This window comes from Lasioglossum baleicum, chromosome 6 (assembly GCF_051020765.1).
Source record: "Lasioglossum baleicum chromosome 6, iyLasBale1, whole genome shotgun sequence".
In the NCBI taxonomy this organism is placed as follows: Eukaryota; Metazoa; Arthropoda; class Insecta; order Hymenoptera; family Halictidae; genus Lasioglossum; species Lasioglossum baleicum.
In genome coordinates this window covers 11,136,782-11,154,863 of record NC_134934.1, presented here as the reverse complement: position 1 = coordinate 11,154,863, position 18,082 = coordinate 11,136,782, and the positions used below count along the sequence as shown (strand labels likewise).

The following is an 18,082-nucleotide window of genomic DNA, read 5'->3' as shown; positions in this document are numbered from 1 at the left end:
TTATTTGTAACTCATTAATATCATTAAGAGAAGAAATAAGTGTACGAGTGTTACATACCGAACGTGTTTGGGCGATTGCAACGAAGAAACTGTTCGCGAATTTTTGCAAGGCAAAATATGTGTACACGCGACTGCACCGTGGTTTTCGTTCGCGGGGGTGGGAAAGGGTTGACGGTTGTGTAACAGAAGCGAAAAGTGAGGGGCGTCGCCGTTTCGGGAGGGGTGGTCCCGACGACAAATTGCCGATATTTGCGAGGCAATACGTACTACACGAGCATCCGCGCGTATCACGCGGAACACGGATTTCCAAGCGTGTTCTCGCGCGGCTCTTAAACGACCATTCGATTCTACGCTCGGAAGATCAAACGCGGAATTTTCGAGCGCTCTGCGAACAAGCCTCGGGGATATCTACACACGATTGTGTTCGACTCTACGGCAAGGATCGCTGTACATATCTCGAATGATCCGCTTGCAGAGTTCTCCTGTATCAGCTCGCGAGGATATTGAATCCCCCCACAATGCCTCGGTAAACTGGCAAATCCGAATGGACGTTCGGATAAGACGATTTCATTCTTTCTTACTTTATTAATCACTTGCCATCGCCATTTTACTAACTGCGTGGAGAGTTCTCCGACTTCAGACGTTTCTAGCGACGGTCAACATCTTTTTTCGGGGAGAAAATGATCATAAATTTGAAGATTGGGTTCTCCCCTTTGCAACGAGACGTGAACATTTCATGTACGATCTTTGTATAATGTATGCAAGATTTCCTGAGTCATCCAGGTACCGCTTGAGGGTCTTATGAAATTTTCACAAACTGAAAATCGTTTTTTTTCCCATCGGAACACATTAAAATGAAACGAGGGAAAAACAAGGAGAAAATGTTTTAGAAAAAGGTCGCTACGATCTGGATACTGAAACGTCAGATTCTTGGGTGGATATCCTTTGTCCCGAAGGGGAAGTCTTCTTCAAAATCGAAGAGCTCGGAATGCGGTCGCGGAAGACCAACGGAGAAATCTCGAGCGGTTAACCGGGCGATTGCGGTGGAAATTCTTGCGATGCAAACGAGCGGAGGAGCGAGTGCGAACGTCTCGAAACTTTAATCGGTCGTTTCCCTCTTTCTCGATCCTTTGAAGGCAACGATAGGATGGGGCAGAGGACCTAAGAACAATGGTCGCGACCGGTATAAGAGACCGGAGGAGATCGCTCGTTACCAGCTTTAGCTTTCATTAAATTTTGTTCACGCGGAAGCACAGGCAATTCAGCTCTTACGTTAATAATCCCTACATAAATTTTACTGATCTTTCCGAACTTGCGATGTAGCTGGGGCAATAGTCGGTGAAGAATGTCTCTGAAAATTGTCGCAGACGTATTCCCAGAATTATTAAAGTTTTAGAGTTATGAGTTACTGCTCGTTTTTAAGTAAAAATAGAAGAAAAAAATGACAGAGGAAAAAATCATATGTATGTAATATGTCCTAACTTCTTATGATCTTATTTTTTACGTGGATGCGTCGATGCGCTCAATTTATTCAGTGACCAGACTTCAACATCTTCGACCTGCAACAGCAATTTTCAATCGTCCAAAGAACTCTCGATTATAATATCGCAAGGACAAATTAAAAGTCGCGTTCAAACGAAGCGTTTTAAAAGTCGGATGGCTAGGATTGCGAGCGCTGGACGTTCTCGGAAAATATTTTTGCTGCGAGCCATTTATGGTCGCTACACGGAGGGAGTGATCGACGACAGTGTTCACGGCGCAAATGTTAGCCGATGAAATTCCAGTATGGTCGTGGGACAACTGTAATTCAATTCGATTGAAATCGCGGCGCAAACAGCGGAGACGTGGCTACGCTAACGCATCTAATTATTAATAATGCGACGAGTCGTGCTGTACTCGCAGATGGATAGCTGTTTGCGCCATCGACACTCGGACGAGATTGGTCGCTCTCGGTGGTTCCCTATGCCCGTTGCATTACGGTTATGGTGTTCGTCGCTTATCGATGGACATCGTTCGGATTGCGTCTGTTTTGCGGATCGGATGCATTCGACTACGGGAGTCTCCTCAACCTGCCACGAGAACGGAATTCTGGAATCCTCTGAAATGATTGTTGCATCGGTGTGTTCTACAAGTTCCCAAACTACTTTCTTTTTCTGGGCATACTGAAATATACCAGTTACCCTGTCGATGAAGATATCGAGTTCAATGTTAAGCCCTTGTCGTACCAATTTCTTTACAGCTACAGCGATTGGAACGTCTTTATCTCCAACAATATCGTAGGAGAGATAAGAATCAATGGATAAATATTGATTACAAACGAATCAAGTTATATTTCATCTAAAAAGAAACGCATAACATTCATGTTTGTTAGACTTGGTTAAAATCATCATGACGAGCCTGATTCATTAAGAAACAGTACTTCGCAGTCGACCTATCAAAAATCCCTCCCCTCTTTCAATTTCAATTTTACGAAGTATTCCGCGACCCCGAATCTCCTCGCCAGCACTCCAGCTACCGGAGGAATCGCCTAATCAAGCGGCTGAGTCACGGAAACGAACAGAAATCGCGGCAGGTGTATCGCGGCGCTGATTTCGAGGTGGAGAGTCAGGCTCGCCCGTTTCCCGTGTGTTTTACGAGGCCGGCGCGGTCCAGCTCTCGAAATTTCCTTTCTGCTGAGGCCGTGGCTACGCCAGGGATGTTTCACGGATGCTCGGAGCATTGCGGGGGTTGGTTGGCCGGCCTCGTAAATCGCGGATCTCGATCGCGGTAGGGTTCTCGAAGATACTGTACCGCGGTCACGTAGCGACCGTTTCAAAATCCAATTTGTCGTTGATGTTTCGACGTCGGTGCGCCGCGCCGGGGCGCGATTACATACAGGACGAACTCGTTAAAGTTCGAAGGAACAGGACCAGGTGGGGGGTTGCTTCCAGGGGGTTGTTTTCGAGAGAGAGAGAGAGAGAGAGAGAGAGAGAGAGAGAGAGAGAGAGAGAGAGAGAGAGAGAGAGAGAGAGAGAGAGAGAGAGAGAGAGAGAGAGAGATAACGATAGGACAGGACCGGAGGAAACGAAACACGTTGCAGCAACACCGAAAGGGGGAGGCTCTGCAATCCTGACGCGAAAGCTAACCGAAATACTGAAACATGTAGCACACGGCTAACCGGGGGCTGGAGCAGGCTAACCGACACCCCTTCCCGCAGGGGGATGAACGGCGAATTCGCTCGGGCGCCCGTAAAAACCGCTCGTAAAGCCGAGATACCTTCTCGAGGTGAACGTGGCTTAATATCGAACAGATCGAGCGAATATTGATCGCGGGCCTCTACTCCGTTCCGCCGCGAAATTTCCACCCCGTCCTCTCCCTCTCTCTCTCTCTCTTCCTCTTGCTCGTCCCTGTTCCCTTCTCGTTACCGAAATTACCGGAGGTTCTAACCCGGAGACCCACCTAGGGGATGGGATCACGGATCCACGTTATTTGCGCCCGACTTTTGCCTGCCGGAAATACTGATCGAGATACCATTCGTCTTGTCCCGGACCAAACGCAGCTCACCCTCTTCTAAATTGTTTCGGGACTGGGGAATTTACTCGGGATCGTTAGCCAGTGGATTTTTCGTGGTTCTGGTGATAATGATTGACTGGAAGTCTGTGGAATTGAAAATCGTACCTGGTTTTACGAATAGACAATGGACAATTTCGCGGGAAAAGCTTTGAAATGCTTTTGGATCCGCTGTACTTATTATACCGAGGAGGACTACACGCTTTTGCTATATGGTGTAGCTGTGAGAAATTCCGATGATAGATCGCGGATTGAACTTCCCGTTGAAGAATAAGTTTTCGTTTTCCGAAGAAAAGTTGAATATTTTGATATTCCTCTTGGCAGTCTCCGGGGACTCTCGCAGCCGAGGGGATAAATTCGGCGAATGTTTTACTCCCACGGTAAAAGTTTGCTATTGTTACGTTAGTTTGATATTGTTCGCCGTTGTTCTCCGAGGACGACGCTTTCACCAGGGAGCAGCAGAGGAAGCGTTTTAATCCTTTTATCGTCACTGTTGACCCACCGGCGTTTTCATCTTTTCTATCATGCCACACGGTCACCCAGTTTTTGCGACCTGGTTCTGTTCTTTATTCTCGCGGAACCTTTCTAGATTTAGGAAAAATGTGGCAAGCCTCACGGTAATATCTGTGTGTCCCCCCCCCCTCCCCTTAGCCCGGTCCAGAAAGCATTAGGTGCCGCGGCTCGCTTCTGTTGCTAAATTACGAGCTGCTTTGCTGCTGCCTTTTTAACGCTTTTAACGGACCTCGGGTATTTTTAGAAATGTTCCACATTTTAGTGTTCTGGATCGTAGATGGGCTGTCATTTAAAAATTGCTAGCAGTAGACTGTAGAAAATTGTCTGCGTCAATTGCAAGATACCGGGACCCGGTAGATATTTCCTTTCTTCGCGACTCTGATAACTAGACAACTGATCTTTATGCAAACTAAAAACTGTCTACACGAATTGCAACAAATTCGACTGAAATACAAATTACTTTTCTTTTCTTCGTATACTTAATCAGTTGAGAAATAATATAGAACAGTATATTTAAATTCCTAAAATATTTTTACTAATTTTAAACTGCTCCTACTCGTTTTTCTCGTAAATGCATAAAATCATATTTTTAAATTCTTTCAAACCACACTCATTTCTGATATAAATACATACGAAGCGATTCTACTAATTTGATCACTGGACTGCGGATTATTATGCAAAATAATAATTGTTACTATTATTTCCGAGATACGTAGCTCCACGTAGACATTTAATTCTTGGCGTGATCATTCTACTCAGCGGAAAATAATACAATGGTATTTCCAAATACTTTAAACGCCTCTACTGTTATTCATAGAATCCATTCAATTTTATGTGAGGCATTACTGCAAACGTTAATGTCGCTCACCTCTGGACCGGTTCTGTCTGTTACAGTAAAATATCTGCGAGAGGTGACGCCGTACTTCAGGAAGGCTTCGATCATCCAGGAAGTCGGCTGGGAGCTGCAGCGCGGCTTCCTCAGCGCGACGCCCCCGCCGCCGAAGTCACCACCACGAGCGGATACTCGTTATCTGCCGTTGCAACTCTGCAGACTCACCAGGGCTCATCCTTCCTCCGATCCCGGTAAGTTCCGTCTTGGAATACCTGCCTCTAACTGCTCCGCGATCGATTTCAACGACCTACTCGCGCGAGAGAAGTTACTGTGCATACTCGTCCAGAAGTTTTAAAGCTGGACCTCTTCGCGACAATTTTTAGCAACTCAATGTTCCATTCGCTATTGGTCTGCCGAATCGAATGAACTAAGAACTCTGATTTATACTCGACACAACAATAGCACAGCATAATCAAGAGTTTCTTCTACTGCTTCTTTTTAAAAATAACCGTAAAAAAAGTAGAGGGCAAGAACGATTTGAAAAATTGATGGGGATAGAAGAAGGGGTGGGTGACACGCCTAATCGCGACGAATACTTTCGCGGACCGTCGTTCCATTAGACGATAATTGACTGTCAAACTCGCGGGCACATCGTGCTCGCGGTCGTTCGACTGTAATCCCAGAAACGGGTTAATTGCGTTATGGCTGTCATTATCTCGGTCGCTGAGCATGCAGTTCTCGGAGCGATCCTAGGAGAGGGGGCCGGTAGCCGAGACGAAAGGGGTGGTGTGGAAGGGTGGCTCGGGGGTTGGGCGAGGGCTGCACGTAATCCCGGAAACGTTCCGCTGAAACGTTTACTTCTAAACGTGCGGGGCAAGAGAAATTCACCCCTCCGGCCGGTTATTTGATTTCCCTCTAGCAACGGAGGGTGGTTATAGCAACGGGCGCGGCGGGTGGTTCTAGCAGCGGGGGCGGTTCTCTCTTGGCCTTTTTTACGGTCAACGGTGAACAGGCTCCGGCACTTTTCCGAAAGAGTTTGAAAGCGGACGCGCGCAACGATCGTCAAAGCGAAGCGGAGAGGAACAGTGGCGGATACTCGCGAATCCGCTGGTTGTCGCCGAGCGAAACCGAGCTGGGCAGAGCGAAGCGGAATGAAGCAGAGTAGTTCCTTGGATAGGCTCCTCTTTAGCTTTTGACGGACGCACGGCGTTAATTAACGCGCGGCGGAGTTGCTTCTTCGCGCCGTTCGTCGTTCCGTTGACGCGTTTCACGCGCTCGCGCGCGCTTCTCCAGGAAATCCTGCTGCGAATTTCCGCAAGAAATGCGGATCGATGTGACAGCGCGAAAGTAGACTGTCATGGTGTGGGGTTGTAGATAAATGTTGAATTGGGACTAGGAAATGGGACAAATTGTGACTTGAGATTTGACAAATGGGAAATTAAACGAGACGGGGCTTGTCTTGAAACTTTTTAAAACGACAAACGTCTTCCCCGAAACAGTGTTTCACGTCTAGAAAAATAAAAGACATTTTCAGGCCGGTCTGGAGCACTGCACAATAGCATCCGTGTGTACGCCAGTCTCCATTCTCCGGTGCAACAAAGAAAGGGTTAGAAAAGTGTCTGTCCCCACCGAGCCCGCGCGTCGAGTTAATGAAAGGCTAATGGGCTCTTAATTCTGTAGAGCTGGGGTCTGGTACCCCTCGAATCATCCCTCGAAACCTTTCCACCCCATCGTCCTTTCCCCTATCTCGTCACAGGTGTCCCTATTCTTCATCGTCAAGTGTCTCCATTCTATTCTCCTCCGGATTTCATCTGGTCGCTCGTGTCCCCAGGATTTCGTAAATAAACCCGTTATTTCTCCTCTGAATGCCTCGGCCCTAGGAACGGCGCCGCGTCCCTTGACGGGACACTCGGCCTCCTTTTTTCCCCAGAGGAACATCCACCATTTTGTTCTCGTTCGGCGACTGGAAAAAGGAAACCGTGAGCGAGAGCGAGAGATAGGGCCAATACCAGACGCGGCTGCAGACGGCTCGAGACAAAAGAGAGAAAAAGAGAGAGAGAGAGAGAGAGAGAGAGAGAGAGAGAGAGAGAGAGAGAGAGAGAGAGAGAGAGAGAGAGAGAGAGAGAGAGAGAGAGAGAGAGAGAGGAGGGTCGGTCGAATGGTAGAATCGTGGCGGAATTGAGGAAAGCAATCACAGACGTGCTGTATCTCTCGTTCGTATCTGCCGCACGGCTGCTAAGCCGCGCCACAAAGGGCTCGCTCTTGCCGACGCGACGCGACGCGTTGATATTTTTTAAGTCAACAGTAGAAGAGAGACGATCCTCCTACGCCGACCCACGGATCCGTCCTACGGAACATCGCCGTGTTTATCCTGCATCGTCCCAGCCAACGGAGACAGTCGACGGATCGAAGAATCGCGAGGGATCTCCGCAAACAGTCTGCCGACGTCGTTAAACTCGTCCGACGTTTGCTCGTCGAATATACTCGCCATTTACCATGCCGAACTCCGTGCCGGGGAGATTAACCCTCTCGTTCCGCAGTGAGATTCTTGTACTGGAGGAACTCGCGTCTGGAATGACTAACCTGTTGGCTGCGGTGACCTTCGTGTCTTGGAAAATACGAGGTTCCGAGTAAGCTAATTGCATTCGACGAGTCTCGAGAGGCGCGACAGAAAATGCTTCTTCCAACCACATGTACAGGGTCTCGCAAAATCATATGTCGCGGACACCATAGCGCGATTCCACAGCCCCGATTTAGTCGGAAATGACATAAGGAATCCCCGCGAAATTGACCGAGGTAAAAAAGACAGTTTGGTCTTAGCGAGCAAAGGATAGACATTCGGGGAAAGTTTGTAATATTTTTAGGAAGAACGCGAATAACTGAAATCTTCGTCCGAAACGTTGATCAAGCTCAACAAGTAGGGGGGGTTGAAAGATGTCGGACGATCTATGCGCCGAGCCCTCGAGCGATCTATTATTCCAGCATCAGAATTCGAAATTGAAGCTCGCGTTCTTCGGTAGGCGATCACAACTAAATATTCGGTAACACGTATCCCGGAATTCCGGGTGGAATCACGATCTCTGAATTGCGGAAAGAATGCGCGAAGGTAGACATATTAATGGCGTGTTCGCTCTTTCTTCCGCGAATCTTTTCGATGCATTCACCGCGCCTCTCCGATCGCACGGATGCGTTAAAATTTGCTGTAAATCTTGCCGGGGGAGATGGAGAGATAGAGAAAGAGTAGGAGAAACAAAAGTATCTCCAGAGTTCCATCGTGGAACGCGTCACGTTCGACCGGAATATCTTCTCAAGAGTTTATCCAGATGCCCGGGGAATTTCCGCGGGAGAAAAGGTTATTTACAATTTCTCGCGACACGTACGTTATATTTCTGACGGATCGGTAATTGTTATTCCCGTGTTCCGATGGTAATGCGATTTTGATGCACTTTCCAAGCCGACTTGGATAAACAGAGGATAAACAAAAAGGCCAGCTCGGAGAATGTTCCGGGGAAACTATCCTCGGCGAATTTCCGGCTAATGGAACGGAGTACCATCGACGGACGAGAATTTCGCAAATTAATGGCTGCGAGTTCCTCGATACTCGCGCAATTAACAGGTGATTTTAATTGGGTGGACCGGAGCGGCGCGACGTGGCCATTCTTCGCGTCGTTCGAGGGCTGGCACGGCGCGGCGTAGCAGCCGGGGGGGGGGGGGGTCCGGTTTTAATGGAGCCGTCCGCCTAAAACCGAGCGATGCCGGCCGTATGAAAGGGGGTCCACCTCGGAATCACTCGGTAATTCAATTAGCACAATTTTCATTGTGCCGGTTCGCGCGTTTTAATTCGCGAACGGAGCCTCGACGGTTCTCTCGTCGATCTCCTTTTTTCGCCGTCTAACACCGTCGAATCCCGTGTTTGCCCACGGCCTCTTCATTTTCCCGAGCGATCCGGACGCCCTCCACTGTCAATAAACTGGCCCGCTAATGCATTGTTGATACGTTTAAGTGGAACGAACGCAGCTCCGGAAAACCAGGCGGCGAGTAAACAGCCTGCGATTCTTTATCGGGTGTCCATGCCCTGGGACGTAACTCTCCGTATTTTTCTACCACGCTCGAGACCCTACTCGAGGAAAATGGAAAATGGAACGCCGCGCCGCGCCGGCCGTTGCTGGCTTACGAGGACGATATTAAATATACACCGGGGCCCGTAAAAACGGCGAAAATTATGTTTCAATTGTACTTGCCCGGGCGACGTACGTTAACGGGTCAGTTTTAATACCGCTCGTACCTACTCTGGATCTTCGTTCTTGCACCACCGAGAAATCCAATTGTACTGGGCGCCGGTTAATGAGATTTCCATGTTAACTCTACACTCAGGGGGATCTCGCGCAAGTTTTTCGGAGAAGGATCATCCGGATCTATTTGTCGAAAGGAAATTTTAGGGATAGCTGGCTTTATTTTACTCGGGCGGCCGGATTCGGTCTTTAATTTCCGAGAAAGGGTTGGATTGTTCGACGTGGAAACCATAGTTATACTGTGGATCTTCAGTGAAAATAAAAACTGCCTGCGTCGGGTACGAGAGAAAGGGGGTTCGTCAAAATTACTGTTGATAAGTAGTCATAGTAGATGGGGTTAGTATTCTCACTTTATATAGATATTTCTTTCTAATATATAAATATATAAATAATATATAAATATATAAATCATTTTAAAAAATAATATTAACGAGAAAAACAACAGTGTCGCTCTTACAGGCTTCGAATTGATCTGATAGTGCATGTTTATTCCAATATTCGATTACCGAAAGGATCATCGATAGACTGGGGATTTTCATGAGAAAAATGGTTAGGGGGAACACGAAACACAGTGAAATCATTAGAAGAACTTGGAACTTGTTCAATTAGAACCAAAAATGAGCTGGATTACTGAATAAAACGATATTACGAATTCGTAGAACGAGTCGTGTTTAAAAATTTCAGAATCTTCACTCACATATTGTACCTCCAACAAAAATGCTATTCCGATTCACCGACTCGCGGTATAAGCACCCGAAATCCGCAGTTTACCGACCATTCATCTTCCATTCAGCCCACCCACGAACTCCGCGAGTGATCGTCAAAGATGGCTCGTCCGAGAGGCAAAATTTCGCATGATCTCCGCGAATTTCCAAGGATGATTTAGCCAGGATCCACGTGGAAAAGGGCCGAGCAGGAATGGTATCGAATCCTCCGGTTCTAATTAACGGTGGCCAGAATGTGCACTCGTTTCGTCGGAACCGTTCGCCTTCGAGTGGTTGAACTCTTTCTCGAGTATTCGGAATGCTGATACGTCGATGCCGAGGTATTTAGTCCGTCGATCCGACGGTGTACTCTATTGAGACGCGAGAACGTACACAGGCGGAAAGCCTGGCTGTGGGTGGGTGAATCGGTGTGAAGTTGGTTGTAGAGGAGAGGGGGCGACTGGCTTCGACTCCGGTTTAGGCTAGGTAGGATGGAGGATGCGAGAGTTAAATTAGTTTCCGGGGCAAAAGCTGGCTGCCGCCTGGTTTTCAGGGCTAACCCCGTGTATAATTCCAGAACAGCTCCATCAGGCCGGAACCCACGAAGAACCTTCCATCCAAACCATCCACCATCCACCGCTGACGCCACCGCCGCCACCGCTATCAAGCATCCCGGCCCCCACCACCTTGTGTCCCGTTCCTGTTCCCGTTCCCGTTACCGGGTCTCTCTCCGCAGACTTCGCGGGGGCTGCAGTTTGCGAAGTTAATTACCGTCGGATAATTGCCCTCTATATGCCGGTCCGTCTGATTAATGAGCCAGGATCAGCCGGTTGTCCTCTTTTGTCCCTGAGCACGCAACCCGCCCGCCCTTGATTGCCCTCCTCCCTCGGAAAAGTCTCCTCTCTTACAGCCCTTTCACCCTCCTTCCCAGCAGCATGATCTTTCTCTCGATTCGACGCCAGTCTCTTCTTCAACGGATCTCGGTAATTAGACGGCTGCTCTGCTCTGCTCGGCTCTGCTCGGCTCTCCTTGTCCCCAGAGCTCTCGCGACTGCAGTAGGTGACGTAAACCGCTCCGGATTCTTGGACAGGTGTACGCAGACTTTGCTGATATTAGACCTAACCCCCAAGCCTTTGATCCTCGCCGCGGTTTATCCCGACGAGGGAGCTAACGGGATAGTCTGTGGGAGATACAACCATCCTCGGGAATGTTTGATCGGTTGTTTGATGGACAATGAACTTCTTGGCTGGTTTAGCCGACCCATGCCCCGGCATTTCAGTTCGAGATGTTGATATTCGGTTGTTGAAAGTTTGTTGTTCGAGTCTACTTGGCCGGGAGACTTTTCGCTGGGGTCTGGTCTATGTTGTTTCGGGGATAGCTCTTGGCTTTTCGTTCGTTCGTTTAATATGGAGTTTTCAGTTTTAGGAATTAGGTTTATTGCGTAGTAGGGTAGGCTATATCAGGGGGAGTTTAAGTCACCATTTTCCTGAATACGTATTCGTTTATGAAATATGAAATACAATAAACCGACAAAGATATACCGACATAAATTCTACACTGTTCGGAATTGGATTCCGCGCTTTCTTTAAACCATCCATCAGGTGGTTAATCAAATAAATCACCGCCGCGACTGAATTCGTTGCAAACTCATCTCGGAAAACCTTTCCCGATACGGAATACCGCCATTTTGATTTTGCCCGAAATACAATATAGATATACTGCGTGGAATACGCGAAATTAAGGGGGGTTCAAGTCATCGTTTCGCAGATTTCGTGTTTGTTTCGACAACACCGTTCCTCGAATCTATGTTTGCCTACCCCCGTGATGTATTCATAAATGTAACAGGGCGGTATTCATGAATTTTTATCTCTCCAACCATATGTCCGGTCGAGTTGCTTTTTCCCCGAGCTTAATCTAGAGAGTTCGACGTAGCGCAAACAATTTTTTCAAATTGAAAAGTTGTTGGATTGAATGGCGTGCAAAATCAATCTTAATAGGGGTGCGCCGGTAATTCCATGATGCTTTATTAGCGAGAAGATGAATCGGCCAGTGTCATCGACTCGGTTCGATCGGGAACTATACATATGTATATACATACATATATCGATTCCTCGATGACAGGAGCGAGAAGGCGCAACGCGTATCGATCACCGGGCGGATGGGTGACACGCGAAACTGTCGTCGAAATTACGTTTCATCGATGTTAACTTTATGTCCCGATCGGGCTAACAGATTGCAGGCGGGACAGCGTTACCTGGCCGGGGCATCGGTCACAGGTAACTATCGCGCGGACAGCGGTTACGCTTCGGCAGCCTCCTCGTCGTTGGTCAATTTTCCACTGTTGGTGATAAATTTTACGCTGCCATATCAACGACGATTCCGTCTCGTATTACCGCCGCCGATGGCCCCTTTCGTCGCGGGACGCGTGCGTCGTTCGTTCCGACCGTTAAAAACGCGCAATCCAGGCAAATCGAAAGAATATATTTGGTTCTTGTCTGCATCGCAAAACAAATCGTCTCCAACGCATAATTCGCTGGCAATTTGCATATTCACGGTCAGTCACCTGACCGCTTAAACTGAAATACTTTCAAAGCTGCCGAGTACTTTTGAATTCTTCTAATATTTGTACTACTTTAAAATTACACCTACCCATGTTTGTTATAAATGCGTGAAATCCGCTGTCTATTAATGTATCGCCGATTCAAATCGATAAAGGAAGAAAGAAATTTTTATTTTCTCCGAGTTTCTTGTACTCGAGCTTGCACTTGCGTCAGACACGTTAGCCTCGCCCGTTTGAAAAATGCAGAACTAATAGATCGTTAATTTCGGCACTCGGGGGTACAGTTATGAACAAACTTACGAACGGTGGAAAGCCGGTCGAACGCGCTCACAGGCTCGCTCTTCGTAAATTATGAAAGGTCCGCGCGCCCGGACGGTCGTTGGCGGCGGCGTGTTCGATCGCGACTGATAATCGAATAAAACGACGGAAATGCGCCCCTCGGGAGAGATATTTGCCTGGCTCCCGGACGACCCGCTCGCTACCGAGATTAACCGCTCCAAAAAGTACCGGAAGAGCGCGACAAAACGCTGGCAAAAATGCGTCCGCCGTATTCGAATCGTTTGACAAATATCGTGTCTCTGCGCCGCGCCGCCGTAAAACAGAACGCTTCGTATCGCTTAAATGATCTCCGCCTGGAAAAACTGTTATGTTCGGACACCTGTATTCTGCGAACAACATCGATATCAACGAAACGGCGAGTTAAACTGTTTCTAATTTCGTACGATTCACGTACTACGATATTTTCGGCAAAATTCATCGCGTACAGGAAATGATTAAGATACTAACTCTCCCTGCTCTACGTACTTGACTATTTTGAACAAGATCCATCGCGTAGATTGTACAGCAATATTTATCAATTTCGTAAAAATGGAAACAGCACGGAAAATAGAATACAAACCGTACATAGTAAATCAATGATTGCCGAGCCATAATAAGCTCGAAGCTCGATCTTCAATTTTGTTCGGCAAGCATTAAAAACCATAGCCAGGCGAAACAAGCGAATAAAACGCGGCGAGATCCGAATCCGAGAACCAGCGAGGCCCGTATGATAAACCCGGCCTAAGCCCGAGAATCTCCAACAAAGAGATCGTCCCGAAGTAGCTAAGATTACGTGAAACGGGCCGATCGAACTCGAGATTGAAAAATAATCCGCGCTCCGACAAAACCAGCCTGCGACACGGTTGAATAAGCGACGCGGAAATATTCGCCGGTTCCTCCGCGGTTTCGCTCTTCTTAATATTCGCAAAATTGTCGGCGCTCTCCGCGGTCCTGAAGAGAAAGAAAGAAAGAAAGAGAGGGAGAGAGTGAGAGAAAAAAAAGGTTCTCGTTTTCCACGGTATCTGGAGGATAACCGAACAAAGCATGCCGTGTTTTATATCTTGATGCTTGCTGTTCGCGGCCCGTCGATACGACCAGCTAATTCTGATTAAAATCTCTAAGGAAAAACGGGTTTATTAACGAAATTCGGCACAAGGGTAACTAGAAGTTAACGACCGACGTGTTTGCTGTTAATCCTCCTGGCAGGGAGCTCGATAAACTTCGTGATCGAATTCGGACGGACACGAGCAGTCGCCTGAAGCTTATATAATCATCTTGTCGGATTCGTGTCCGACTATGAAAGACAAAATATGATAGACTGTTGAATTGAATACTGTGAATATGCTTGATAAGAAAAGGTAGACACGAGTGTACGCTTTCTGGATATTTGCGGACCCAGGATTGTCCAGAGTTAGGTGAGTTGCTCTACCGTAGAAAGGAGCATCGAGGCGACGAGGTTGGTGCCTTTCAATTCCTGAAGAGTGCCAGAGTCCCTGGCCCGGTAATCCCGACTAATTAATATCGTCGCAATCAAGGTATTGCCCTCGGTTCCGAGTTGGCTCTTTCGCGAGACCGATCCCTCGGAGGGATTCCGTGAGAAGAGAGACTCGGCGTGTCCTCGCCGCTATTTACGCAGGGAACACGATGGTTCCGCAGACGTCGCAGCGTCGGGCGTCGTCGAACAGCGAAACGAGCCTCGTCGACTTGTTCTCAAAGACCGCTAGAGTGGGTTAAGACGCGGGGATCACGGGGCTCAGCCGAGCGAAATGTCACCAGACGTTGATCCGTCGAAGGTGGAACGCGGTCGCGAGCATGTCGCCGCATTGCCGTCGTTCAAACAAGATCAAAGTTGCCTGATCGTACACTGATTAACACGGTTAGGAGAGAGGGAGAGAGAGAGAGAGAGAGTCTGTTGACGAACGCGAAAGAGCAACCCAGCTGTTTGAACGACGAAGCGCGACGAAGATCGAGGACTAACAGCCGAGAGGAGTTCGCGTTATTTGTTTCGAACATCGACGGAGTCCCACTAATTTCTCTGGGTGATCGCTGATCTGTCTGACGAGAGAGCGGTTGCTGAAGAAACTAAATACTCTCTGAGGCCTCGAGGACTTCAATCGAGTCGCGCTGCTCCGAGAGACTCGCCGCCGCCGCGTTCGTTTAGTTAGTTTGCTCGACGCTGTTCGGCAAGCTAACGAGGTCTTTTTAATGGTTCGCTAATGTCGAAGCACGGGAACGAATTTGTTGGATTACCGAGGAGGAGTTGGATTAATCTGTTAATCCTTTGGACTGAGAATGTTACACGACTCGCGGAGCGAGATGCTGTTTATTATTATTGCTTCGCGGTGTGCTCGGATTCGTGCGATCGAGGCTATGGCCTCGTTAACACGTTATCTACACTTTAAGTGTGCTGTATGGAAAGAAAGCTGGAAAATATCTACTTTTACATAATGCTCGTACACGAAATTATTAGAAATTTCTTTGCCGTTACATTTCGTATAAATCTATGTATACAAATAACACTTTTTATTCTTTAGGAGAGCCACTGTAACGTTATTATTTACATGTCCGATACATTTCCATTTCCGAGGGGATCGATAAAGTGCGCCGCAATGAATAACCTGTTATTATTTCCTTCCACAGTGTATTTCATTGAATTTTAACAACCGAAACAACCAGCCAAGTTCCAGAATTAATGGTCACGCGAAACGTTATTTCGATCTGTTCTCGCGAAATCCGACGCGTGAGAACTGAACGAAACGATCTCGAAACGAGATGGAACCGTAGAAAATTGGAATCGAGTGAAATTCAAAGGTCTGTGTTTCATAAATTAGTTCGATGCCAGCAAAATTACGTCTTGAACTCCCCTAAATATAGTGTATTCTATAGAGGATGAAATTTTCAGCACTCGAAGTGTTACTTGGAAGGCGCGCAGTCGACCGTGCGACTCTGTGTGGATTCTTCGGGGTTATTTAATAACAATCGGCGCGGGATAAGGTCGCGGGCGACAACAATCGCCGTAACGACACCGTTGTCGTTAGCGTAACGGCATTATCGCGGCAGTGACTCGTCGGAATCGCAAGCGCAGCGGCCTGCGGAACGATATTAGAGGATAATGGGAGCCCAGCAACCTCCTTCTCGTCGTCGCCGGCCCGACGCGCTTCGTCTACACACCGCGATAATAGTCGTACGCACAGTACACACGGTTCCCCGCGTTTCGTTTGTATCGGCCGCGATCCGCGGGACGCGCGATGGTAATGAGAGCCGAGCCAGAGGGGCTTCGGCGCACAATGCAATTCCGCTTGTTACTGATAACAGCACCGCAATTCCAGAACGCTCGTTACCTATGTCCTCTTTGCCCCTTTCTTTCTTCTTTCCCTTTTTTTTTCTCTACTCCTTCCACACTCTCGCCATTTTTTACAACCCCGCGCGCGTTAATCGCCACGATGACGATTCCTGCTGACACGTTTCCGTATATTGTCCAGACTCCTTCAGTTCTAAGACTATACATATACGACACGGTGCTGTAACGTACCAGTTTTTGGTCGAAGTTTTATTTAATATTGAATAAGCTTTATCAGAGGGAGTTGAAGTCACCATTTTCTCGAACTCGTATTTGTTTATGAAATATAAGATCTGACAGACGTTCGAGATTAAACTTCGTATTGAAACATTAGATTTTATATATCAGAGAGAAACGAGAATTCGGCGAAACGATTACTTAAACTACCCCTGATTCAGCTTACTCTACATACAAAAATATTGTGAACAAAATCCGTGACACCGGTGCGGTGCCACTGAAAATCATCGATTTAGCATACTCATGAAAATTCACGATAAAATTTGAAGCTTGATATTTTGCAAATGAGTTCGAACTCACGGAAATGATGGCTCGTGCGAAAATATTTTGTGGCGAAAATCCGTCTGATCGATGTCACGGGAAATGATCGCTTTATCTCACTCGTGAACGTTCGCGACTGAAAATCGTCGAATTATATCTCCGTATTAAATTGAAAGAGGCGATGGTGAAGGAGGTAGATCTGGATTCCGCAGAAAGACGAACGAACAAGTCGGTCGATCGACTATTTCCTGGCGACCCGAGGGTAAGGTCGAGTTTTCTCGTTTGTATGTAGGTCCGAGCCTGTTCCATTTGTGGGAAGTAACGTCGGCCCGGGGAAAGTCCGTGATTCGGGTCGAAACCGGACGCGTCGCGGTGGACCCGCTGGTGCCAGTCGAACGTGCCGCTGTTAACAGTTTCCGGGGAGTTAACAAGGTTTCGAATCCGCGGTGGAGCGCAGGACAATAGGACGACATTAGGGCTTGCTCCGTCTCCGGACACCTAAACCTAACACCCTCCCCTCGTTGTACGGGGTCGTGCGGAGAGAGCACTCTCAATACATACATCGTCGTTGTTCGCCTCTCTTGCATTTGTCCACTTTTCTTCCTCTTTCTCCCCTTTTCAACCCTCTGGCCGGCCGGTTGTCTCTCTTGAGTTCTCCTCTCAATTGAAAACCCTCTGCTACTGGCAACTTCTACGCTCAGCTATGAAAGCTACAATCGCTGGCGTTCACTGTCTCGCGAGGTATTTCTTGCTAACGTTCTTTACAGTTTCTAACAAATTTTTATTCTATTTACCGTTAAATAGTGTTGTATTTTTTAATTCTTCCGAGGAGAAGGGTTCGATTTATTTCTTGGCGTATCGGACTGCAGATTTTGGTACATGATAAAAATTGTCTGTCTCAGAAAATTCGAGAATGATTCGTTTGAACATCCCAGAGCAACAACCGTACGGAAATTCTTGTGCACAGCCCCGTCCCCTAATGAATCTCGAGATTAACGGGTCAAGTTTAAGTCGAAATCCTAATCCCGACGGTTTACCGACCGGAATAAACCCGTGTCTACTGGCAAACGAACCTGCAGAGAGATTGGACCTCGGTCTGAACAGAGATATGGACCATCCTTGTGTTGATCCACTCTAATACATTACAAGCCTGGACTTCAGCTGGTTGTTTGTCTGAACAACAGTGACCGAAATTTGACACTGTGATACTTACTTTCATGACACGAACGAGTAGCTGCAATTTAAAACAACGCAGGAATTAAAAGACTTGACGAGCATCTATGTATTCTTTTAATCTCTTAAAATTGTTAGGCAAAGAAGAAAATAACTGCTGTTCCATCTCGAATGCAGTAAATTTTTTATAATATCTGGTTTTAATCCGCACCTACTCATCTTTACTATAAATATATTTGTATAAATAAATACACGTATATGAAATTCGCTTTCCTAGTAACAATAGATATTTCGATAGATATT

The 18,082-nt window shown here is 47.3% G+C and overlaps 1 protein-coding gene across 3 annotated transcripts in view; it reads left to right on the top strand.

Moving 5' to 3' along the window:
- Syn1 (Syntrophin-like 1) overlaps positions 1-18,082 on the top strand; it is a 441,570-nt gene that overhangs the window by 264,052 nt on the left and 159,436 nt on the right. For all 3 annotated transcript variants that reach the window (XM_076425899.1, XM_076425901.1, XM_076425900.1), the window contains one exon: positions 4,957-5,145. In XM_076425899.1, coding sequence (XP_076282014.1) covers positions 4,957-5,145 — 189 coding nt within the window. The remainder of the gene's footprint in view (positions 1-4,956; positions 5,146-18,082) is intronic.